Here is a 27,186-nt window from a genome sequence, read left to right on the forward strand (position 1 = left end):
CATCAGTCCTTTCAGATTAAGATCTCACTATTGTGACTCATTGAACCCTAATTACTACCTTAAATATTCTATTTCCCAATATAGTCACTTTGGGGGTTAGGGCTTCAGTAGATGAACTTTTAGGGAGAGACAATTCAGTCCATGACAACATCAGTACATTTGACATCCAAACTGACTGACATTTTCTCTAAGAAAGGACAGACTATGAAAGTAAGAGATTGCTCTGAGTCATAAAAGAGGATACCTTTATATGAGGAGAGATATATATGTGTTAAAGGTCAGAGCTAGAGTCTGCTCATTTATAAAGTGGGTATAATTCATTTCTACTGATTATATTGGAATACAGTTATATTCCTACGGATTTCTTTTTTATTTTGGAGAGAGTTATAAGCCACTTGGAAATAAATGAACTTTTAAATAGTAGTTGAATGGGTTTGATCAATTATTTTCTGTTGCTCTATGGAAACAAGGCTGTAAAAGCCAAAAAAGGTGGACGTTTCACAAGAATGTCATACCGCAAAGGTATAAACTTAAAGCGGATATTACTTGTAGAAATCTGTGTTGCATTCTTGGCATGTGCGCACTTGCAATGTTAACTTTCACTGTGGTTATTTTTAATGTGGGAGCTAATTCTTGTGTATTTTGCGTCTGCTCTGCTTTACCTCTCTGTATGCTCGGCTTGCATTTGTCCCTAGCCTCTGGGCTGGTGCTCCCCGTAAAAGCTCCGTGGAACTGCGCAGCCCTCGCCCCGGCGGCCAGGTGACAGAGACAGAGTGAGAACCAGCTGAGCTTGGAGGGCGCGGAGCTTTTGCATACCATTCCCCTCCCACCACCATCCCGTGCTGGGAGGCGGGGAGGGCTGCAAACTTCGCTCCAATCCGCAGCGCGCCCTCCCCGGGGTCCCCCTGCTGGGTGACCCGCCCGCGGCGGACTGAGTTGGAGGAACTTCGCGAGGGGTCGGCCTCGGAGCCTGGGGAGGCGAAGCGCTCCCGCTCCTCCCCGGCGCTCCCCCCCACCCCCTCCCGGTCCTCGCCCGGCCGGGAGCGCCGGTGATAGGACGAGCACCGGGCGTGCATTGTGTGTATGCAAACCAGAGCCCCGGCTCCCCCTGCCTGCCTGACCCCGGCCCGGGCTGCGGCCGTGACTGGCCCTGTCGTGGGCGCCGCCGCCCTTGCCGCCGCCGGGCGCTGTCATGCCCCAGCCGCGCAGCAGGCGGCCCCGTCCTTGAGCCGCTCCGTACGCGCGGGCAAGGGGGCACGCGGAGGGGCTGAAGATGAAGGTGCCCGCGCATGGGCCCCCGCTGATTGCCAGCCCCTCCCGAGCCCGCGCCCCGCGCGGAGCCCGAGGCCGCCGAGGACCCGCCTTCGCCGCAGTAGCAGCTGGAGCAGCGACAGAGGCGGCGGCGGCGGCGGCGGGGCCCCTCTTGCCAGCGCGTAGCGAGGCGGCGGCAGCTCGGGGGCCGCCGCTGCCCCGGCTGCCATGAGTTGTGCGGAGGTGATGTATCACCCCCAGCCGTATGGAGCGTCCCAGTATCTGCCCAACCCTGTGGCAGCTGCAACCTGCCCCACAGCCTACTACCATCCGGCGCCCCAACCTGGCCAGCAGGTGAGTCACCGACTGGGCAGCCTGCCGGGGGCGGGGGCGAGGGGCCCCGCGAGTATCGGTCTGAGGCTCCGGCGACCGGTCGCGCGGAGGATGCTCTGGGACCTGCGCGAGCGCCCGTGAGCAAAAAGCCATGCGAAGGGAGGAGGAGGGGACGCTCTGGGAAGGGAAGAACGGCGGGGCGGACTGGTGGGGGAGGACTACCTGGCTGGGGGCTTCATTGAGCTGTTGTCACCGAGCTCAGAGACAGCTCCTCATAGCCACCCTAGCTCTTAGGACTCGGTTCTCTGAAGCTCACCAAGGGCATCTGTCTTAGGACTATGTGAGTAAACTTCCTCTAAACATACGGTTTTGTTTCCTTTGGAAAGGTAGAGTGTTTCAGGCTTTTCTTGATTAGGAGGATGAACTGTGCCACCGAGGTACGGGGCCACCTGGACAGTGAGTTTATGAAGTGATCTGAGACCTATGGTGAAACAGTGGTCTATAGTGTGACGTCTGTTAGACGCTGCTTCAACTTCTCCGTGGAGTCTTTCTCCCTAAGACTGTGGCTTAGAGGACAGAGAAGGATTGCAATGTTCTTCATTCATTTTCCAATCCCAGCAAGCACAGAGCTTGTTGTAGTCAGTGTTCAGTCTGTTGACAGTACGTCCCCTAGCCAAGAGGTAACTTTGGATCTCTGGATGCTGGGTCTCAGTGATGCCAAGAGTAACTGAAAATACCCATAAAAAAGGGGCCGGGAACTGGGGCAGTGATATAGTTACTTTAGAAAGGAGGGTAGAGTTCTGAGGAATTTGGCACTGCTGCCTTTGGACATTACTCTCTGGACACAACAGAGAGTGTGCCAAGATTTAGCAAGCACTACATAAAAAAAAAAAGTATGTATGTGGCAGGGGGCCATACAGTATAGGGACTTCCTCAGATTATGGGAATTGGGGTGAGTTGATCTGGTAAAGCTGAAAAAATACAACTATATGTGGTTAGGAAATTATGAATAGAATTTATTAATTTATTTTTTTTCAGTTTTTTAGGAACTGTATGTTTTATTGTGGCTGTAAGGATTAGGTCCTTTAATTAATCCAGCCTTTTAATTTTTATATTTCCTCCACTTCTGTCTCTTTGCTAGAATTATACTGCTACTCTTTGGAAAGAAATCATAACTTTCTGTTTAGATTTTAGGTACTGTGAAATTCAGCTGATTCTGGAAGGGTACATGCCCCAGATTCATCTGCTAAACAGTACCAGCTTAAGTGGGACCAGTTAGGGCAAAGTGAAATTAGCCTTACTTTCTTGCTATCTTTTTTTTTTTTTTTTTTAATATTCAACAACTTCAGCATTTCAAAGCAAAATGGCTTTTCCGGAGGGGAATGGGAAAGCATTTTGTAATTTGTGGTCAAGGGTGACAGATGAAAACATTTTGATTATGCTGTTTGTTTTTCTTTAGCTTTAAATATAAAATATATGTATTATATATACGCAATGGAGAAAAACATGAAGGTAAAATCAGGCAAGTGAGGGAAAGAGACCCTAGTTTTTGCATTTTATGAACACTCAGTTCCAGAGGAAACACCCTTTCCTTGATCTCTGAGACTGTAGGGGCCTTCAGTTATCAATCGGAATGTGGAAAAGCAACAGACTCAACATTACTAAATATTCAGAAAGATATTTCTCCCCCATAAAAAATTAGAAACTAGTATAGAAATTTCAAGTAAGATTTTGTATTTTAGAGTTGTGAAATTAATTCCATTGAAATATGAATCTATGGTGGGGGTTAGTATTGTAATATCTGTTTTGAACTAGAAAATAAAATTCAGTATCAGAAAAAAATTACAAATTACCAACCATAAAAGTTAGTTTTCCATAAGAAATTGCTGTGAATATTTTATCTAACTTTTTCAACAGCCTTAAGATTCAGTCCTCAAATTCCATTCTTTTGCTAAATCCATTAGAACACTGAAGATTGCACTTTTTCTTTTTTTCTAAACCTGATTTGTCTACACTGATGAGTTGCACAATGATCAACATCTGCTATATTTTGCAATTTTGTAGACACCATTTAAGTAGATATTAGGCTGACTTGACCATAGAATTTAGTTGAGAGGTGTGCTTGGAAATTTTCATGTTGCTTTTACTAAAATGGCTTAAGCTTTCTTTTTTTTTTGTCAAGTAATAAAACTATTTGACCATAACCAGCCAGCAAAATAAAAAGAGAGTTGACAGTGTAACTACTGTTCTTTTACTGTCAGGAGTTTATTTTGATGACCTACATTTTCTATTGGAAAAAAGATTAAATTGGGAAATTCTTATCAGGCTGACAGCATTTTTAGACTATGCGGTGCGTGGGTGAAGTGAGACTAATATTGACTTGGCCCTAATGCTGTCATCCGAGAATACATATTTTGGTTGTTTTTGCATTCCATAAAGTTTTATCATTATTATCCATGAAGATTGTTTTCTCCGTACATGGGAAGTGACCCTAATAGCAACTTGCATGGGAGACAAAAATAAGGGCACAGGCTACCAGTGCATTTGAAAAACTGATTTGTTGAGGGGGGCGGGGGAAGAAAAGGATCAAAAAAAGTAACAAAGTAATCAAGAAAGTTCAAGAGTAATTTATAAAATGCTAGAAAACAGCATTACAGTTTTGTATTACTTCTATATTCAATTGTAGCAATATATCTTTACTATAAGATGTAACTGATTTTCCCCTCAAATGTGTATAACTCTGAAGACTTTATAAGTTAGTATATGGTTAATTATGATGGATTTTAAGCCTTTTTCCCCTCTAATATGTGATGATATAACTTTGAAAAGTATTTTTTGAGATAACAGAACTTCATTCTTCAGATATGTGCACTCTCAGCTTTTCCCCTAAAAGCACACATGTACATTTGGAAGTTAAAGTTTAGGTTTTTATTGAACATATGTCTAGGTTGTAGGTGGACAATAGTTGAATGTCTTGAAAACATTGTTAACTACATATGCGTTAGGCTGCATTGCAATGTGTTCCTTAGGCATACAGTAGGCAAAATGAGTCTATGTAATCTGTAAATATATCTGAAGAGTAAATTTTATACCCTCTGACATTAATTCCTGGAAATTGCATGGCTATGGATAAATTTTACAGTGTTTTCTATAGAGCCATGAATTACTGAGGGATGCTGAGCAACTGTTCCCTGTGCCCACCATCTCTTTGTAGCTTTAATTTATCAGTCCCTAACATCTCCTCAGGAGAACTCTTGACTCAGTCTCTGGACACATACTTTGAAAGCTGATGACACTGCAGAACGTGTGTAGAAAGGAATGCACTTACTTGTATTCTAGCAGTGACGGTAGGTCGGAACCATCAGAAAATTTCGAAATATGTGTCCGGAAAAATTGAAAGCAATAACATAAAATCATAGATTTCCTTCATACTCAGTGGGCTTCTCATCTTAAATGAAGACAGACTGTTGTCTAAATAACCCTCCTTGCCATTAGGAAGATACTTACAGCAAAACTTTAAGTTTATAAATGAGACAGAAAACAATCACTAGTTTTCTAATTGTACCTGGAGGTTTTAACAGTCACACTTTGGGAGAGTATATTTACTCTCTCCTTTTCAAGAATAACAGCTGAGTGAATCTGCATGCATGCTTTCATTTAAAAGAATTAGGTGCCCTTGAAAGGCAGAACTCCAGTTATAAATTTTGTAAGGTGTTTTTTCAAACTCTTTCTCTGGACCCTCCAACCTTGGTTAAGTCCAAAATTGCTCTGAAATTCTGCTTGTCAGAGAAAAACCCTAGAAAAGCATAACTTAAACTCTTCCTTTTACAAATGAAAAAAATGGATATTCATAGGACTGAAATGTCTGGCTAAAGATTTCAAAGCTGGTGGGTGAAAAAATTAGGACTACCAGATCTTCCTCTCCCCAGTATAGCATCTTTCCATCATGCCATGCCGTTTCTCAAGATTTTTTTGTTTGTTTGCTTATTTTTTTTGCTATGGCATAATAGGTTTATTTTTATCTTTAGGTTCCCAATCAACTTTTTTGATAAAGAAGATTAATATGCAGTAGATTCTTTGGCCTTGGAGTTTGAGATTCTTTCCAAGTCCTTGGTAGCATATTTTTTTAAGTTAGGCATTCCAAAGGCTTTTCGCAAGCATTAATATTATGCTAATGACTTATGCTACCCGTGTTGCATCTTTTGTTGATGAGGCAGAATGTCCACTTAGCAAATGAACGTTTACACTTCTAAAATAAAATACAGGAAGTGGTATTAACAGTCAGTTTTAAGTGCCTCATATATCATTGCAATGCCAACATAAGTTTAGATTCATTGAGAGGAAAGAATACAATTATAACTTAAATAGTTTGAATTCACAGTCAACTTATTTAAGGCCGAGGATCTATTTTTCTTAAAACTGTATGTAAGGACTTAAGTGGATTTATAAGAATTCATACAGGACTTCTTTGAGAAAGAACAGCCCCTATAATTCTACACTATACAAAATAACTTGACTGCAGAGACTTAGAAGCTTAAAGTGCCTCACAGCTTCATGCTCGCAATACCTTTCCAGCCCGAAAATTCAAAGCCAAAGGAAAAATTAATCTTTAAAATAACTGAACTGTTGTCTCTGGCAGTCAACCAGAACGGAGAGTACAATAGTGATGGTAAGGGCAGGATTGAGATCCACAAAATCATATACAGGGAGGATGTCTTCACCAAGAAACCAAATGCCAGGACAAGGTGACACTCTGGAAATGTAAGTGAAGGGTATTTTGGCTAAATGCAAGGAAGTCCTACTTTACCTAGCACTTAGTAAAATCTCACCTTTTACAAAGTTGGGGATGGCACAGACATGACCCATAAGATGGAAAACGAGGGTGTTCAGAGGGGAGAGCAGTGTTCTCCTGTGCAGGCCACTACAGAAGAGGGGCTGAGCTGACCTTGTTGGGCAGTAAATATATAGTGTATATATGGGTGTGTGTGTGTGTACATATACATACATATATATACACACACATACATACATATATATATGGTCTTGTATCTGTCTATGCAAAGGGAATTTTCAGTGAGAATGAAACTATTATGCTCATGATGCCTAGGGCAAATCTTAAAGCAGATTTGTGGTTAGATGACTATTATTCTAAAACCTGGGTGCTTAACTTGCTTCTCATAGGCTCTGTTTCCAGCTTAGTAAAAAAATCCCAAAACTAATACATCCAGTGATATATAATGATGTAAAGTATTACCCCCCAAAATAAATTTTCATTCACGAAACAAAGGCTTCATAATAGTTGAATTTTACTCTGCAGCAGACACAGTAAAGGCAAAAATTTGGGGCAAGTCTCTACTCTGAGGCTGTCAAAACATACCTCTTTAAGGAGCTGGTTTTCTGCTTCGACTACTCATTTAGGAAGACCCTAAGAGTGCCTTGAATCATTGGATCCAAACAGCTGCCGCTAGAACAACTCATGAATGCCATATTTACTGGTATGTCAGCGGATACCAGATTTATGGCAGTAATATACAAGTGTGGCCAGAACTGGGGTAACTGAAGCATTTTTCACTTGTCTCCTTCTTTAATAGACAACAAAAAGAATGACCTAAACTCAACAGGTGTCTTTTCCCCTTAAAACTGTATCCTTTTAGTGTGCCCAGACACTTGTCCTTGGAGGATAGAGTAGTGGGACTCAAAGGATGTATCCTTTCTTATTAATATGAAGATAGATAAAGGAAGCACCATAACTAATTCCTAGAAATTGGGCTAGATGACCCATGTCTGGAAATGAATTAGTCTTCAGTGGTCTGTAGAGGGTTTTTTGGCTAGAATCCTGCAATGTCAGAAGAGGTGGCCTATATAAGAAACAAAATTAAGTGTGACTTTGTCTAGAGCTCCAGCATGTTGCTTATTAGGATACAGAGTTGGACAAGAGCTCTGAGATAATCAAGTCAAAATTCCTCATTTTCAGAAGAGGAAGCTAACAGCCAAAAGGTTCTGTGACTTTCTCAGACACATGGAACTAGTTTTGATCAAATCCTTTTTTCCATTTCAGTTATCTTTCTATTGTGTGCCCTTTCTATCTGGGCTTTCTTACAAACTATCAGTAATTTACCTAATGTTACCTTTTTAGTTTTCTTATTTTTAAATTAAGAATATTGGCTACTTAGGGAAATAACACAATTAGCCATATGGGTAAATCATGAGGCTCTCTTTATTTACCATCGCGTTTACCATACTCTTCCAACTAACTATGAGAAGTTTGATTTCAGGAACAGACTATGACTTTCATCTTTGTGTCTCCAAGTCTTTGCACAATTCCTAACATGAAGTGGGAATTAATTGGCAGTTAGGTGAATGAATGAATAATAGATAAATTTCTAAAAGGATGATATCATATCCTAAATCAAGTAAGAGGGTTATACAAACAAACTAGAAATTTATACATTGGAAAATGTTGTTTCATTCAAAGTGTTTAATAGTTGGTTTGAGAGAGAAGACATACCCTCATGATGTGATCATTGCTTAAAACATTTTGGGAATGCAAATTTGCAATTGCCTCTAAGCCTGTGGCACATTTTTTTGAACATCATCAAAACTAAAAATTTTTCATCCTTGAAAGTTGTAAGTTTGATTTTTGATAATGGGCAGAATCGTTTAGAGGCAAGTGTGCTCAAAATTAGTTCATCGTGTTAAGTAACAATATTTTTGGTTTGTAGGGAGGTCTACTGTTAAGAAAATTTTCTTTTTTAAATCTTGATGTGTAACCTGTCTCACAATTTGGCTCTGCCCACGTTTCCAAACCAGGTTTTCCAGAAAAATTGTAGGCAATTGTATTATGTATCTGATTTGCCAAAGAGACAATATATTTTTAGGAATAAAAGTTCAGTTTAATCTTGAATTACATATATTTTTAAAAGCACAGCATTACTTGATATCCATACCACTGATTTGCCTTTATATTTCTAATTTTTTTAATGTTATGAATAACTTTAGGGTATCTGAGCATGTGTTGCCATGCTGACTATGGGCTTGTTTATTCAATTAAGATATCTATCAGAGACTCATTTTTTATAGTCTGTTTTCTTGGCACATGCTTTGTAGACAGAGAGAAATAGGTTCTAATCCCATCTCTGCCACTTACTAGTTAGGTAATTCTGGCCAAGTAAATTAGTTTTTGAATATGTTAATTGGGAATACTTATCCTGACAAAATATTTGCATGCTAGAGTACAATAAGATATATAAAAGGTCTGTGGCATATCTGCTTTAATTTGGCCCAACTTCTCATAAATTGATCCATCCTCCTCCATTAGGCTAAGCACCTAATTTTGTCTCTCTGAGACATTTCTTAAAAAATCTGTTATCCAAGCAAGTTAAAAAATATGTGGTCAAAGAGCAATGTGCTGCTTTTATGGACTCTACGATTTTCAAACATTTACCTTGGGCTAGTAGTTCCTTCTTACAGGCTTTAATCATGTTTTTGAACATAAAAGAATCACTGTATTTAAAGAAGATAGCCAGTAGAAATTTTTAAAAAGCTGTTTCTAAATATCCAGTGATTCCAATGATTCATTAAAATACTTCTGTTTCCTTAGGAAAAAAGTTTCCACATATGCACAGTAATCATTTGGCGTTTTGTAGGCTTAAGCCTTGGGGAGTTAGTGGTATTTGGCTTCTGACATGGAAGTCTTTCTCTTGTCAGACAAATCCTTTCCCCTGCACATTCCTGCTGAAGTTTGTTGCTGTTGTGCCGAATGGCAGGCTTTGAGGTGGTTGAGTATGGTCTGCACTGCCTAAGCGGACTCTGCTCCACAGTGCCTGTTTTCACATCTTTGTGAGTTAGCTGTAACTTTGTGGCTATTAACCCGTTCATTGTTTCACCTAACTCCAGAATCATTTTACCTGGGGAAAAGTTGTCATTATGCAGTGGTGATGAGACACAAAAGTGCATTATATCAATCAACTTGTAGTCTTTGAAATCCTTTTTGATGACTTCTTTATTTTTGTTCACATTCCTCCAGACTCTTGTAAGAAAAACATTTCTGAGAGATTTGGATATTTTTAGGAAGTGATTGTGCATTTTGAGAAAAATATGAATGAGATTACATTTTGACCTTGATTCAGAAAATCTAGGTCCCGATGATTTGATATTTAATCTTAATGTTTTGAATTTTATAAATTTTTTATAAAAAAGAATGTAACCCTAGGAAACTTTCATTCCAAGGAGCAACCACCAAGTGAATACAGTATATGGCAGAAGCACACATGAGTAAAATACTTAGTTTTTAAAAAAGCAAAGAATTGATTTTACAGTGATCAAAGCACAGACACCAGAAAATAGTTGAGGCTCAAGAGTCTATGAAAAAGAAAATTAGGATGATGTGAATGTCAGTGTATGAAGTAATTATTGCTTAAATTCTATGTTTCTATTTTCTTCATGTTTACACTTAATGTTAAAAAAGTATGCAAATTCAAACTTACCACTTTAGGTAATTATCAGGCCATCTGGATTCTTTGAATTCTTATTTTAATCAGTGATGTTGACTGTGATGCTATCAATGCATATGTGTGCCTGTGGTGTTGTAAATGTAAATATTTAAATTACTTCACCATAATTTGTGAAAATTAACCTAACTTTATCTGAAAAAAAGTGCAAGTGGGAGTGGTAGACATTCTTATGTCCTGCCTATTAGTAGGCATATCATAGGCTCCCTTCTGTTTTATTTGTTTGATAGTCTCTACGCAAATTATTTAATTAATAAAAGAACTGCCTCAAAGAGCTGAGAGAAAAAGTGAAAAAAATATACATTTTATAATCATTCCAACCAAATTTTATTTAAATAGAGGAGTCAATATAGATATTGCATATATAGATACATTACATCTAAATGAAATGTAAAGAATATAGAGAATTAATGCAGGCATTGATAAGAATTTTTAAAATAGATTATTGATAGATATTTTCGTAAATGGCAGATTTTGCTTACTTTTTTCCCCATGGCATATTGAAAAGTGCCTAATATTTAAGATAATTTTTTAATTAACCTAATTCTTAGGCTAATTTATTTGTATTCAATGATTCAACAATTGGTAGAAAAAATCCACAAAATTGTGTAGCATTTAGAATTGTGTAATCTTAAATAGATTGAAAATCTATAACTTAAATTCAACTAGTATTATTTAAAAATTAAGATATTTTATGATTACTATTGTTGATCATGATACTACTTTACATTTACATTTGTATCAGGATTTTCATCTTTAAATATCTTGCATATATAACTTTAATTAATTTTATTTCATCTAAGAATTAATAATTGTTAATTAGAGATAAAATAAAACATTGTCTTTATTTGAATAACTAACACAGTAGGGCTCCTTTATTTAAAGAATAAATGTTAAAATTGAACAAATGAAACAATTGTATGCAAAGCCCCACTCTCACAAACTGCTGCTGAACTAGACATTAATTGGAAAAAGAAATCAGTTTCCCAGATAATAATGAACACTTGTGGACAGTGATGCCACTCTGTAGATAAGTTTTAATTTCCTTTCCAGATAAAAACAGTGTTTCTTCCTAATGTGCCGGAATTTTCGGCAGAAAGTGGATGCATATGGTTAAAACAGCATATTCTTTAGGTAAATACACATATATACAGAGAAACAGCACTAGCAAATCATAGTATTTGTTTAATTTTATGATAGAATTCAAAACTAGGAGTAACTTTAGAGGGTACGTAGTTCAAGCCTCTCTTTTTATACATAACCTACATTACAATGGTGTTTTTACTATTGAAGTTAAATATAAACATGTTCAAATTTGCGCAAAAGTAGATTATAAAAAATAAAACCACCTAGTCATTACAATCATCTATTCATCAGCAAATCATATTCACTCACAAGGAATTTTCTATTCATCAACAAATGATAACCATATTGACAAATTTTAAATGGAAAGCAATACATGTATTATTAATAAATAACAGCCTTGAAGTGATAATGATATTCCTGAACATTTCAGGACTCACGTTATACAAGAACAACATATTCATTGCTAAGGAAAGGGTTCAATTTATTGAAGAGTACATTTATAATTTGGGGCTATAGAGTTTGAACCTAGTAATTACATTAGAAACATAGAGTCTGGGCTATGTGTTTTGCCAACATTTGCAAAACTACTGAGTATTCTAGAATAATTTCTCTTTTTCTGCTCATTCATTTTCCAACATGCATTTTTTTTCTGAAATAAAAATGGTATGACCAAGGATCAGGTTTTGTAGATCTATAAATGATACAAAAAGCTCATTTGGTCACTAGAATAATGTGTTTATAATCTTTAGCATTATCTTCTTATATATAATTCACATTGAAGTTTGTTGATAATAAAAGTAATATGTCCTCAGTGACAAATGTTTGGAAATATTGAAAACCAGGAATTAGAAAATAACAATTCACTGCAAACTTACCATCCAGAAGAGAGTATGACATTTTGGTGATTTCTTTTCCACCCTAGATATTTCTCCCTGCCTTCCCCCAACACATACAGGTACATGCATATCTACACCTGCATGTTTTTTTATGCATTCTGGTTCACATTCTGCTGTGCTCTGTGACATTTGGCAAATGACTTAACTTTTCTGTGCCTTAGTGTTTTTGTCTTTAAAACATTGATATTAATAATAACCATTCTATCGAATTGTAAAAATTAAGTGAGGTAACAAACGTAAAGTTGTAGAAGAGTTCCTGACATTATATATATTAATCATTATAGTTATGTTCATATGTTTTAAAAATGTAAATAGGTTATCAAACCTTTATCATTTTTGTTTGAAAGGTTAGACATTGTTAGAATTTTGTATTATTTTCAGTAAGCCATAATAAAACCTTTTTTTCCCTCTATGATAATAGTGGTAAGTGGAACATCTGAAAAATGTGTTCCATGCAAAATGGATCTTCACACAGACTTATTTTGTCATTTTAGTTTGATTTTTGAGAAATGAGTTCACCACATCTGCCAAATCCTTTTATAAGATGCTACATTCCTGTTTTTATTTTAGTTTATTTATGAAAAGCTCTTTTCTTCTCCACCCACCACCAGACAGTTAAGTCACCTATCCTGTTCCTCCCTGTTCTAAACTATAATGTTGCTGTACATTAAATCTTTAAAAAATAAGTCAAAAAATGAGAAGAGAAACTAGAAGGAATCAATCTGTCACTATTTTTTAAGTCATTCTCCTTTTGGTATAGCTGGATTTAAAAATAATATTGCTTTGAATATACCATTTAATAATGAACTTTTCTGTTTGTTTGCCGAATTTGGAATCACAGACTTTTTTCTGTGTGTGTGTGGGAAGGAGGCAACTGGTTTGGGGAGGAAGAAGATGGGAGTAAAACAGATGAAGAAGACTCAGTTTGCAAACATATGTTAATATTTAGATTCTTTTTTCTTAAAGTGAAAACTTAACTAGTTAATGCTTTCTTACAAACTCTGTTTGATACTGTGTTTTGTTTATTTCATCCCAGAAGAAGTTAGCGGTATACAGCAAGATGCAGGACTCTCTGGAAGTCACCCTTCCCAGCAAACAAGAGGAGGAGGAGGAGGAGGAGGAGGAGGAGGAGGAGGAGGAGAAAGACCAGCCTGCCGAGATGGAGTACCTTAACTCTCGCTGTGTCCTTTTCACTTATTTCCAGGGAGACATTGGGTCAGTAGTGGATGAACACTTCTCAAGAGCTTTGGGCCAAGTCAGCACCCTCCATCCAGAATCTACCATTTCAAAAAGCAAGATGGGGCTAACCCCCCTATGGCGAGGTAAGAATTCAAAAGCAGATGCTCTCCAGGGCACTGTCTGTTTCGAAACTGCCTGTACCAGGTTCCAGCTGGAGACTTGCCCCTGGAGGACGGATATCCACTTGCTTTTTAATTTTTAAGGACAGCAAGGAATTTCTTTCAGACAAACAGCTGGATCAGTTTTGTCACATGTGGAATGCAGGGTTGGAAAGGATGCAGTCACACCCCTTAAATTCCTCTTGGAAAGTAGTGATACAACCGGCTTGAGTTTATAGTGGCCAGATTGAGCTGTGAAGCACCATTCCTAAAGCCCCGCTGGCCCGATTTGGATCTCTAAATAATAGACATTCCTAAATCAGCTTTTAAAAAATTAGCTCTTGCTCATTCCAGTAGGTGCTACGTGGTGACATAGCAGAGATCTGAGTCTGACCCAGGAATATAGACTTTGGAAGCCTTCTGTGTTCTCTTGATAGCCTTCCCTATCCTGATCTGTTGCAGTATTAACCCTCTGTGGTGTACAATCCAGGCATTGTTAGCTGCATCTACATAGTGATAACTAGTGTTTTCACCTCCGTAAAGAAAAAGCAGTATGTTGGCCTCCTCTTTTTTATTTCCTTTTATATGGAGGTCACAGAGATATTTTTGAATCTGATTTCTAGTTGCAGAAAATCACTGGCTGATGTATTAATTATGGTAATTGCAAGGTTAGAGGAAAAAACTACGTCATTCCAATGATAGCTTCAGAGAAATGTGTTACAATTATTTCCTCCAAACTCATCTGGTTCTAAGAATTATCTAGTAAAATGATTCTCAAAGTGTGGTTTCACTGACCAGGAACATCAGCATCACATGGGAGCTTGGTAGAAGTGCTAATTTGGGGGCCCTACCCCAGACCTACTAAATCAGAAACTCCAGTGTGGGGTAATCTGTGTCTTAGTCAGCCCTCCTGGTGACTCAGATGCAGGCTCAAGTTTGATAATCATTGATCCAGTGCTATTAAAGACAGTTTGCAGGCAGGCCCCTCTTACCTCGAATATATTGAACTGAATCTCCAGATGAAGGGACAGGGAATCACACTTTAACAAGTGCCCTGGATGATTCCTATGGTGAGGAAAAGCTGGCTACTTGTGGTAGAGGGCACAGGAACTGTGGTTAGTAGTCTACACTCAGGAACAGAGGAACGATTCTGCTCCATTTTAGGAGGTCCTGGCCATACTGGATTTCTGGGCATGAACTGTAGACAATACAATGCTTTTCTTCCTTTCCCTTCTTCCCACCTTCCCTTCCTTTATTCCTTCCTTTTCTTTTTAGTAAATATGAACAACACTAAGCAGTGATCATAAAAGGGAAGGTGGAATACAAATCGAATGTCCAAGGCCTTGGTATAAGTGAATTAGAAAAAATACTACTTATTTGATTAGTAAATATTATGGACTTCCTACAGGAAATGAGACTTAGTCCTTGCAAGCGTAAGATGTAATCAACTAATGTCCCATTTGATAGCACATAGTGAATAATTTTAAGAATTTGTGGAGAACAAGAAAGAAAATGTCAGTGAATTAGAAGGCTTTAGTAATTAATTTGATGTGTCAATATGTCAATAATAAATTTTATCAGGATAATCAGTCCCAGGAAAGTAATAAATACAACATCTACTTCTTTTCACATACTGACATACGCAACCTAGTTGTTATTTAACCTGGAAAATAGAAACTAGGGGAGCAAATTATATCTTGGTTGGAGAGTGCTCGTCTATAGTATCATAGTCAGAATAATTTTAAGTGAGATGTTGTGTATGTGCAAAAACCCTACAACAATTCAGTGTTTTCCCCATAATTTGTATGACATATTACAGAAGACTGTTGAACAGATGTCAAATTTTAGTATAGAAAGGATAAATAATGGTAATGTTTTAGTAATTATTGTTAGAATTTTCTTGGCATCATCTTAAATTTGGTTTTTAAATCTGTCTCCTGTTTCATACGTTGATTAACACAGCAAATATTTAACAAACTCCTACTATGTGTTAGGCAATGTTTTATGTACTGGGACCATATCAATGAATGGGACAGCCCAATGTTTTGTACTCATAAAGCCGATGTTTTACTGGTAGAGACAGGAATAAACAAAGGACATGCAAGGTGCTTTTTACTTAAATTGATAACAAAAGCCCTCTCTGACAGTTACCTTTGGCCAGAGACCTGAGGGAAATAAGAACCCTCATCATGTGGCTATCTAAGGAAAAGTATTAATAATTCTTCACAGAAGGAATGGCCAGTGCAAAGGCCCTGAGGATGGATTGAGCTTAGAATGTTCAATGGGAGACCAAAATGCTGTGTGAGTGGAGTGAAATGAAAAGTGATAGGTGGAGAACAGATGTTTTAAAACTTTTTATGGTAGTTTACCAAAGTATACCAGGGGAATACAGCATGCTCTTCAATTCCCATCTCTTTGTCTCCCACTAAGGCTACAAATCTCATATCTAGTTATCACACACCATTTTCCCTGAAGCTCAAAATAATGCATTTCCATGTCAAAAATCTGAAATAAATATAAATGAAATGTTTAAGTGACTGAATTAAATGAACCAAGTTCATACCATATACCCAGAATTAGAAAACAAGAAAGTCTTTAATAGAGAATTTCTTGGTAATTAGTTGTATGAAGTCTTTGGGTACAGTTTTCTCATTTCTAAAATCAGGGGGTTAAATTAAGTTATTTTTGAAATCTTTCCTTCTGTAAAGTTCTGTGATTTCAAATGTATTATTTACTTTTCATTTGTGAACAGAACTCTGCCATAGTTGTCTGTAGTTGTAAATTAGTCAGTTTTAGATAAATCTATATACACAGCTTCAATAGGATTCATAGGAAAGCCACAAAGTGCAGCCAAAGAAATAGAAAATATCTTAAAGAAGATATTTACATGTCTAGTGAAGAGATTTAGTGAGAATTTAATATTAATTGGCAAAGCTACACAGAATTGGAAAATGCAGTCTATGGAGGCTGTTTGCTTTGGATTCAAGTCCTGGCCTTATTACTTTCTAGTTGCAATGTGATCTTGGATTAACCTTAAATCTCTCTGGGGTCAGCTTCCTCAGCTGTAACATGTGTTTATTGATACCCATCTCCTAGAGTTATTGTAAAGAATTTTTTGATAATGTACATGAATAACTTAGCACAGAGTTTGACTCAAGGCGCTAAATGAAAGTCAGATGCTTTTTCTCTTTCCCCCCTCATTTGGCACATAGAAAACAAACCTGGAGTCTTTCTTTATTCAGAAACATTGTTTTCTGAAGTTTGTATTTCTGGTATAAAACAGAGTGTTTTGAATATAGTAAGCACTAAAGGCTATTGATAATGTTGAGGGCAATGGCAATGATACTTTATAAAGGAGCTACAGGCTATCCAGCTGTATTTAAGTAACAGTTCTAGTTTATAGGATGAAGTTAATTACAATGCTACAGAAATTCTACAAATGAATTTACAATGTTTAATAGCAAAATATATTTCCACAGCAAATCTTTAGATAAAGGATAGTATGTGTCAGCTAATAATGGAATAATGATCATACCTTGAATGTATATATTCTTGATGGAAATTTTTTTAAAAAGGTTCTTTCTTGGTGTTTTGTAGCTATTAGGCAAACAATTAAGGACAGGAAAATTTGTACTTTATTTGGTAAAACATCTCAGCAGTCTAATCCTGCTAGAGATTTTAATAGGAATTGAACAGAGCCTTTCAATTAAGCAAACCTAATGAATCTGATTGTTCTCTTATCCCCATACAAATAAAAACATCAGCTTCAGATATGTCTGTGTATTGATCTTTACAGAATATATTTGTGTGTGTGTGTGTGTGTGTGTCTGTGTGTGTGTGTGTGTGTGTGTGTGTGGTGTGTAGAAAAGAGGGATAGTTAAGTTAAGCCATAGTAAAGTAGATCACTGACTTAAAACCGTGCTGAATGGCAATCTTACTGATATTTTTTTTTTCTTGTAACTGCAAAGCAAATTATCTGTTAGTTCATTGATCTCCATTAGGTCTGCTTGGGGCAACTCATTTTCATAGGAAAGAGTTCTCAAAATCAGTACCAAACTTAAATAGCAAAACTGAGGCAGGAAAACGAGGGCCTGTTTCATAAACTGGTTGAGACTGGGAATGAAGGAGTTAGAGAGTTGAGTGGAATCTCCAGAGGCACTGAAGTGATCACTTTAGGGAAGTTTAAGACAAACACATGGGAAGAAAGTGAGGCCTGACTTACCTCACCCCACTGCCTCAAAGGAGCATTGGCATCTGATATCACCCCTTGAAACTCTCATTGTAGTCACAAGCCCATTTTGAGCAACTCTAGAAGAAAGTATAATAACTAGAGGGCAATCTTTGGACATGATGGTAATGCATAATTACTGAATGACAGAAAATATTGGAACATATGTCATTTAACCTGTCACCTAACAATTTATTTTCATCGGAAGAAGAACAAGAAAATGAGAATTAAATTACAGCAAGAACACGTTAGGTTAAGAATTGAGTAACATTTTTTTTACTGAAGTTAATGAAAAGGAAAAAGTGTTGTCTTTAATATTGTTGTTTTTAATCAATATTTACTCTAAGAATGTATTTTCTAGAGATTTTTAAGATAGCTTAAGATCAAGGTTTTACAATATTTCCTTGTCCAATTTTTCCTTTTAAGATCATTTTCATTATTTTAAAAATTAAATATAAAATGTTTAATTCTTTAAATTAAGTTTTGAATTTCCTCTTTTTAAAATTGTTTCCCATTAGTTTTTGTTGGTGGTGTTTTGTTTTTCCAAAAAAACATTTAAGTCAATGTAAAAAGTATCCTAGCTACTATGAAATGGAAAGAAATACTTGGTATGCCATGTTAAACTCTTTCATGCCTCTAAGATATATTTCTGGTCTAAATCAGATAGTGATATTACTGTGTATGCTTTGTGGGTTGTATTGGGCAACATTTCAATTTTTTTTTGTTTAGAAATAAATGTGTATATGTATTATTTTTAATTCCAAATGTCAGTTGAGCCAAATTATATTTAGACTTTTCATACATGTTAGACTATCAGTGTTAACAGCATCCAAATATTGGTTAACATCACCCAAATATCAAGTATTATTAAATCCAAACTCACCATGGAGTGTTAATGTCATCAGTTCTCTATTGCCTCTACTAATCTGAAAAGTAATATTGCATAGAAATAGTTCGTGCAGTTTCTCATATGCTTTTTCATCCAACAAATGTGGCTGTGATTAAGTACCCATAAGCAAAGAGTCATGTAATGAAAAAAATTTACATACATATGAAATAAGCACATTGATTCTCAGGCATGAAACAAAGCACATCATCTGTTTCTTTGTATCAAGTTTTTTTTTTCTTTAAACAAGCAAGATACCAAATAGTGATTCTGAAATATAAACTTCTTCGTAAACATATTTTCAATTCAATATTGTTTCACTTGTGAAATGCAACAGTTTTTCTGAAAAGGCCTGCACAGATCTCTGCAGAATTTATATTAATCTCAGAAGACATACTGACTGGGAACGTATTAAGTTGCTTCTAATTTTATTTTTCCCTGGAGTATTTTAAAACTTTGTTCAATCTTTGTAGAGTGCATTTTCAAAAATAGATTTCCACTTTCAACAATAACATGTTCACTAATAACAGTACAATATTCATAGATAAACCAGTAATACTTTTGGTAGGGAATTTGTTAATTATTCACATTTGTGCATGCTTACCCAAAATGCATAAGCTTCAATAAAATAAGATTGGTTCCATGTATGTAAAAATGAGAAGAAATAAAAGGAAATAAAAGGAGAGATGGTATATACTCACTGTATTTTGACATTTTAATGGAGAATTTTAATAAGTGGAACTCTATCTCTGGCACATACTTGTGGGTTGGAGTTCAACGGTTTTCATGATATGATTCTGGCCTCTTCAGGAGATAGAAGTCAAGAGCAAAATGAAGGGTTTGGTCCCAATGATGGAAGTTGTCAAAGTGAAGTAGCAGATTGAAGATGGCAAAGCCGAGCTATGTAATATAAGGAACCTCTATAAACTCCTTGTGCGGGTTTTAGGTTTTAAACATTCATTGATGGCTTTCATTGTGAGTGTGACAGAAATATTCTACAAGTGGCCCTCACCTAAGGCAAATTGAATTTTCTTCTCACAACTTATGCAGTTTTCCTTCTTGTCATGAGCGACATTTTTCAGGTAAAAAAGTGACAATTGTTAACTAAAACATATTTACCCCAATGCCAGTAAGTTTGATTTTAAGTTTTTTTTTTGGATAGATTGTGATTGTGACAAAACAAAGTCATTCAATTAAAACTTTTCTGGGACTGTTTGAAGACTTGAAGAGTGTGCATTTCCATCTTTTACCTCTTTAAGAACACCATTTTCTAGATTTCCTCAAAGTTTTTGAGATCCGTGGAGATACCATGAGGGAGAGACTTGACTGTGAGACAGTGAATAGCTGTTTGTCTACAGGCTGAATGGGGTGAATGATGATAGCTCCGGGGCAGGACTGAAGGGGAGAGAATAGAAGAGCTGGCAATGCTAGTACCACAGCCTTTAAAGAAGGTAGAGAGAAAAAAATATTTGAACACCACAGTGATTACCTAATTTTGTTAACCAAATGATATATGTGGTAGTCAATTCAAGTTCTTTAAGCTTTCCCTGAGGCAAGAAAACTATGTCATGGAAATTTATGAAGTAAGAACATAAATATGTCAGACTTTTTAATACTTTTAATTCAGAGTACTTCTTAAGATATCTCTCATTCAATGGAAAGATCTAGCAAGATCCTTTTATGTGGAACACAGTATGAAAATACTATCTTGTACATGCATGACTAATGTCTGCAGCAACGATATCTTTATCTATAGATAGAAATAATCCATAGGACTTCACAGAATCATACAAGTATTAAACCAGAAGATACTTTGAATGAAATGAATTCAAATGCCTCCTTTTTGGGTGACAGTCAGACAGAAAGATCAGTGGGTCCATTCAGGGTAATAAAATGAGATAGGGTAAGAGTTTGAACCAAAGCTGAACTCCTTAGTCTCCCAGGCCAGGGCTTGTCCAAATACACAGCGCTGTAGGCAACAGGCTACAGGTAGAGGGATTGAGCTTTCTACACACAGATCTGACTATGTCACTTCCAAGTTTAAAATCCTTGGACCCCCTCAGGATAAAGCACACATTCAGTACCATGGCCAGCAAGTCCACACCTATCTATTTGGGCCCTTTTTATTTCTACTGCCCCATTTTCTTTTTTCTTTCTTTTTCTCTCTCTCTCTTTCTTTCTTTCTTTCTTTCTTTCTTTCTTTCTTTCTTTCTTTCTTTCTTCCTTCCTTCCTTCCTTCCTTCCTTCCTTCCTTCCTTCCTTCCTTCCTTCCTTCCTTCTTTCTCTTCTCTTCTTTCTTTCTTTCTTTCTTTCTTTCTTTCTTTCTTTCTTTCTTTCTTTCTTTCTTTCTTTCTTTCTTTCTTTCTTTCTTTTTCTTTTTTTTGCCACCTTCTGCCTACTGAACTCTTTGTCTCTCAAATGTTGCTGCTGCTGCAGGTGCTGTGTATGTGTGTGAGATATGGATTTTGCTCACATGCCGGTCCATTTGCCTAAAACTCTCTTCCACACGTCTTCACAAGTCTAGCTCCTACTCAACCTTTCAGCTTCTTCAGTTTTGACATAGTTATCACTTTTTTAGGCTGGTTCTGTGCTCCCACTCTGTGCTTCCTGTTGTGAGAATGCCTTATGTCACATTGCACCTGTCTACTTTCTTATGGGTCCTTCTGCAGATTGTGACTAAAAATGATGTCTGTCTGGTCATCCCTGACCCCTCTATGTTTGGTACCTAGTAGGCCATCTATGAATAAGTTATGATGATTGAGTAGAGAAATGGGATTGATGCAGAGTCAGGGGATGATTCTCCCTTTTTCCCTTATTTATCCACAAATCCCATTCTTTGATATTTCTCTCTCCTCCAAACACTCCCTCAAACCCGCTGCCTCTACTTGAATCTCCTCCACTTGTGAGTACCATAGAATCTTCACGAAATTCTAGAAGTTCAGGTTATAGTTGCAATTGTGCCCTCTTGTGGCACATTATGAAGTGTGTCAGCCACAGGCCCGTAGGCAGGCTACCTGGCGTCCAAGCCCAGTCTCATATTGCCAGTCTGAGTCTCAGGCTTCTTTTCTGCCTTGATTTCTTCATTTCTAAATTGAGGCTAACAACAATAACTACCTCATAGGACTGGAGAGAGAATCCTAGGAGATCATCCAGGAAAAGCCCTCGGCCTAGCGTGGGGCATTTGATCACTGTCATTAAATGCTAACCGTTATTATTCTCAGTCTGGACACTCCCAGATCTCTACAGAAGAAAAATTAGAATTCACCCTTCTTAATGGAAAATAAGTGTTGGAAAATGAACATAATTAAGTGTGATCTTACTTCCATTTGTTACTTTTGGCATTAAAATGTTTAGTTTGAATGAAAATTGTATTTTCATTTAGAAGAAGTTTGGTAAAAACTACAGTTTCTGAACTGCATAAACCTCATCGATGGCATAGCTTTCTTTACCAGGGAAGCGGGTAGCTATGACCTCTGCTCACACCTGATGGCTGCAAGACACCCAGGAGAAAATGAGGCTTTTCAATCCTAAAATTACAAACCTCAGCACAGACGGCGACAGAATAAGCAAAGCAAAGCAAATGCAGTGGGGTGCGGGAGGGTGGCGCTCATCATTCAGCACCGCGGATCCGGCTCATGGACTTGGCCTGGGAGCGCACAGGCTAACCTGGTGCCAGTTCACTCCCGTGTGGGGAGATTAAAAGTGCATGCCGATTCGCCTGCTTACAAAGTACTGTTGGACAAGTAAAGGCAAGTCTATCCCAGAACTCAATCTTATGTAAATTTTTTTTTTCTGTCTTCTCAGACAGCTCAGCTCTCTCAAGCCAGCGGAGTAGTTTCCCAACTTCCTTTTGGACCAGCTCTTACCAGCCCCCACCTGCACCCTGTTTGGGGGGAGTTCATCCTGACTTTCAGGTCACTGCACCCCCTGGCACCTTTTCTGCAGCTGACCCCAGCCCCTGGCCAGGACACGGCCTGCGTCAGACTGGCCCTGCCCCTCCCCCTCCCGCGTCCGAGTCCTGGCACTATCCTTTGGCATCTCAGGTGAGCCCATCCTACAGCCACATGCATGATGTGTACATGCGACACCACCACCCCCATGCACACGTGCACCATCGCCACCACCACCACCACCACCACCCGCCTGCTGGTTCTGCCCTGGATCCGTCCTATGGGCCCCTGCTGATGCCATCAGTGTGCACGGCCAGGATTCCTGCTCCCCAGTGTGACATCACAAAGACAGACCCGACTACAGTCACCACTGCTACCTCAGCATGGGCCGGAGCCTTTCATGGAACAGTGGACATAGTGCCAAGTGTGGGGTTTGATACAGGTGAGCTAGTAGATTTCCTCCTTTCCATAAAAAGAAGAAAAAGTTAATTTAAAAAATGGTGGATTATTTTTTGAAATGTGTTTTGAAATATTTTTTTCTCTTATCTGTAAAGTTAGGCTTTGCAAATATGTTTATAGAACCTAACCATTTTGCAATAATTCCTGCATTCCTGCAGAAACTGGTATGACTAGCTCATGAAAATAGTTTGAGAAAGGTCTCAGAACTTTTCTCCCGTCTCTTAGGCTAGTAATCTGTTCCTTTGAACTGAAATCTCTTGTACCTTCTGTTTACAGAGCATTGAACACATTCTCTAAATCTCCCATGTCTCTGCACTCTATACCATCTGCAATGCCTAATATTAATAGAATTCAGAAATAGTATGCTTCAGTAAATTTTCTTTCTCTCCTTTTTTGTTAAGTCTTATTTATGAAATATAAAACAAAATGCTTTCTGGAATATAGTCTATAGTCTAGCGTTTTGAAAAAGAATTAGGGAATATATTCTAAAAGAATGGATTTTTATTCCTTTTCTTTCCTTCCCTTCCCTTCCTTCTCTGACCTTCCCTTCTTTTCCTTGCCTTCTGCTCCTTTTCCTCGTTTGTCCTCCTCCTCCTTCTTGTCTTCCTCTTCCTCATCCTCTTCCTTTTCTCTCTCTCTCTCTCTTTGATTTAAATAACACAAGACTTAAAAGACTGTTATAAAATTTACATTGAACAGATTTAGAAAAAAGTAGTAAGGACAATACTTCTTCACAGAGCATTCATCTCCTCTCTGGAATTCACTAGTTCTGAAGGTCGTGGTGTTAAATGTCTGAGCTTCATTTTTGGACCAGACTAGTCATATAATAGTATTCATAGTTCTGAGTTCATGAAATCACAGGCATCAGAGGCTAAAAAGACAAAACAAGTCAATGATTACATCCCCAGAGTCTACATTCCAAAGTCACCCACCTCCACCTCCAAGCCCAGGTTCTTTTGTTAGAACACTTTGTGACATACTGGAACATTCTTTCTAGAAGTTTAAAGAAACTCTTTTCTTCTTTAGTTTTTCTATGGTGTGGAGGATCTTTAATCCAGTGCTGGTTCACAACAGAAACTCCCCCCCAGAGTAATAAATGGTTAGCATCATGTTGCGCTTGTCCTGACATGAGTGGGATATTCTTATCTTATTTAACGGTTCTCCATGGAGCTTTCCAACGTTGATCATTGCCCTGCCCCACCCATGTCAGCTTCCTGTTGAGACTCTGTGCTCAGGCTGCTTTCCTAGATAGAATATTAGGGGATTTGTTTCTCCCTGTCCAGGAGAAGAGTGTTTGATGGGCCTACCCATCACAGAATCCCCTTCTTCTTTTGCTGAATACTAACAGAATAAAGGCAACTTTTGAGTTGATGCCTGGGGCCAGATCTTAGAGTCCCAGTTTGGTAGTTGATTTCATGGGCAACCAGTCTCTGGAGGCTCTTCTCTATTTCATGAGATACCTGTGTAGCCAGAGTAACAATGCTCTGAGCAGAAAAGAGAAGTGTTTTCCCATTTATGAATTCTGTCAATAAAGGGGGAAGTGGATGTGATTGTTTGTTGTTCTGTTTTTAATTCTGTCATTTTTTGTCTACTTTTGTACTTGCTAACTTTGGTGTGAGCTTGATTCACTGACTCGTTCAGAATTTTGGCTTGAAATAGTCTCATCATGATGAAAAGTCATCGTCCTGTCTTTAAGAAGTGGACAAGAAAAGATTTTTGTTCTCTGTAAAAAATCTTGAGATGACTCATTTAGATACATTTTATATGATAATTCTTGAAACTTACTGAGCTATGAATGAATATTTAATTACTCAGAATATAAATATAAAGCATTACTCAAGGTAATTTTTATATCTGTGTGTATGTATGTGTGTGTGTGTATACACACACATATATTCATAATTGCTTTTAATTCTTAAACTAAATCTGACATGAATCTTGTTAGATTCATTTAAAAATAAGGAAACTGAGGCTCAGTAAACCTACTTGCTTACATTTCATTGTTATGCATCCAAGCTGAGGTTTAAACTAAGACCTGTCCTTCTCTAAGGGATTACTGGGGTAACACATTTCTGTGTAAGTAATAGGTAAATTAGGTGAGATTAGGTAAATTAAACTGTTAAAATGGTTAATACTGAGGAGTGAAGGTTTCCCTATTGAATGTATGTAGTTCCACTCTTTGTCAGTCTGGACTTAGGACAATGGTCACAATTCATCCCTATCTAATAAATTTTGACCCAATTGAGAAAACAAAGGCATCAAGCAGATAAGAATAAAATTATTAGCATAATAATTGATCAGATGGAATTGGAGATCCTAGATTAGGCTTAACACTATAATTGGACTTCCTAGTACTTTCAGCTAAATTTTGATTCTGGGAGATTCAATCCCTGGGAAAATATGAACTTCAGAGATGATTCCCATGGACATGTCCCTTGTCACACAGTTTAGAGCACCATTACTGTAAAAAGAGATTGAAGATTGCTCAGATTTGCCTCTGAAAAATATAATCTGACATGGCCTTTGTGTATTTACCCTACAAAAAGTAGCAAGAGGGCCATGTACTTCCATGCATGGGGCCTGGCCCCTAAAAAAAGAGAGTGGAAGGGATTGAGCCATATGTGGTAATTTTCTCCTTCTAAATTCAGACATAATATTAAATACTATATCTCTATTCCTTTGGGAGGAGTTAGAGAGGGGTGTGTGAGGTCAATTTTCCCTGGAAACAGACTCTAAGTCTTAGATAGCTTGTAGACAATTGAGGGGGTAATGTAATCAGAACAACATTTTTGTAGGATTAAAGATTTGGGCAGAAGGAGAAGTCTCACTGATGAAATTCAACAGAGACATTAATTTTACAAGTAGCTCTTGAGTGGGTCCTTCACAACTGTCCTTCCTTGAGTCAAGAAGATTGGCCTTTGACATGCCTGCATTGACCAGGTTGTATTCTGCCTCTGAGAAGGGGACACAACATTAGACAAAGTGGCTTTGCTCAGCCGAAGGCAATTCCCAAATGGACAAACAACTGAAAGTCAGGATTTGCCAACAGCCTCAGTCTTGAAGAGGAGTGGATCTGGTTGCATTCTACAGTGTCCACTATAGGGGGACAACAAAAGGGTAGTAGCTACTCTATCACTTTCCCAACTATTTGTAAAAGAACAGAAGTTGCTCTATAATAGGCCCAAGTGAGGAAGGGGTAGGGTAGTTACCAAGAGAGAGTGATGGGTCCCTCTGTAAAATCTATGCCACATTTACCTAATGGTGACTCAAAATCAATGCTGGGTGGCTACTGTGCTGCCAAGAGAAGAGGCAGTCATAAAATGCTTCAAAGTTCAGGTACCTGGGCCACTAAAATATAGGTCATTTTCATATCCATTAAAAGGTAAATACCTTATCCCAGCTATTTTGAGAATAATTTGGTAAAGGACATGATCTTTTCTTCAGGAGGGAAATGATGCCTTAGTCCTTTCAGGATTCTATAATGAAATACCATAGACTGGGTGACTTATAAACCACATAAATTTTACGGTTCTGGAGGCTAGGAAATCCAAGATCAAGGCACTGGTGGTTCTGGTGTCAGGTGAGGGCCTGCTTCCTACATGGCTGTCTTTTTCACTGCAACCTCATATAGTGAATGGGGCTAATGAGCTCTAAGGGTCTCTTTTATAAGGGCACTAATTCTATTCATAAAGGCTCTGCTCTCATAACCTAATTACTTCCTAAGGCCTCACTTCCTAATAACATCACCTTGGGGTTAGGAGTTCAACATCTGAATTTTGACAGGGGATAAACGTTCAGTCCATTGCAAATGGTTTAATAATTTTATGTGCATTTTTATTTTGTAGTCATTTAAAGAAATTAAGAAAATCTCGAAATCTTGAAGATTCAACATGATATGATATTTAATGACAAAAGAAAGTTTTATAGTATCATGTATAATATAATTCAGGGATTAATAAAATTTTTCTGTAGAGGAATAGATAGAAATCTTTACATTTTGCCATGGCACAACTACCTAGCTGTTCTTGTAGTGCAGAAACAGCCATAGACAAAACTTACATGAGGATGATTGTGTTCCAATAAAACTTTATTGATGGACACTGAAATTTTAATTTTGTGTACTTTCCATGTGTCGTGAAATACTTCTCTTCTTTTTGTCCTCTTCTTTTTCAAGCATTTAAAAATGGAAAACCCATTTTTCCAATCTTAGTTCATGGGCTATGCATAAACAGGAGGTTGACCAGATTTGGCCTGTGGGTAGTTACTGAGCCCTAGAATAATATCTGTGTGAAATGTTTCTTTTCTGCACA

At 37.6% G+C, this 27,186-nt stretch overlaps 1 protein-coding gene across 2 annotated transcripts in view; it reads left to right on the top strand.

The window, feature by feature from the left end:
* Window positions 1-971: 971 nt before the first annotated feature.
* Window positions 972-27,186, top strand: part of VGLL3 (vestigial like family member 3) — a 47,382-nt gene continuing 21,167 nt past the window's right edge. The window contains exons 1-3 of one of the 2 annotated variants that reach the window (XM_045540449.1): window positions 972-1,605; window positions 13,113-13,398; window positions 22,332-22,859. In XM_045540449.1, coding sequence (XP_045396405.1) covers window positions 1,480-1,605; window positions 13,113-13,398; window positions 22,332-22,859 — 940 coding nt within the window. In that variant the 5' untranslated portion in view covers window positions 972-1,479. The remainder of the gene's footprint in view (window positions 1,606-13,112; window positions 13,399-22,331; window positions 22,860-27,186) is intronic. The other variant, XM_045540450.1, reaches the window with a different exon arrangement.

The sequence above is a fragment of the Lemur catta genome, chromosome 1 (genome assembly GCF_020740605.2).
Source record: "Lemur catta isolate mLemCat1 chromosome 1, mLemCat1.pri, whole genome shotgun sequence".
In the NCBI taxonomy this organism is placed as follows: Eukaryota; Metazoa; Chordata; class Mammalia; order Primates; family Lemuridae; genus Lemur; species Lemur catta.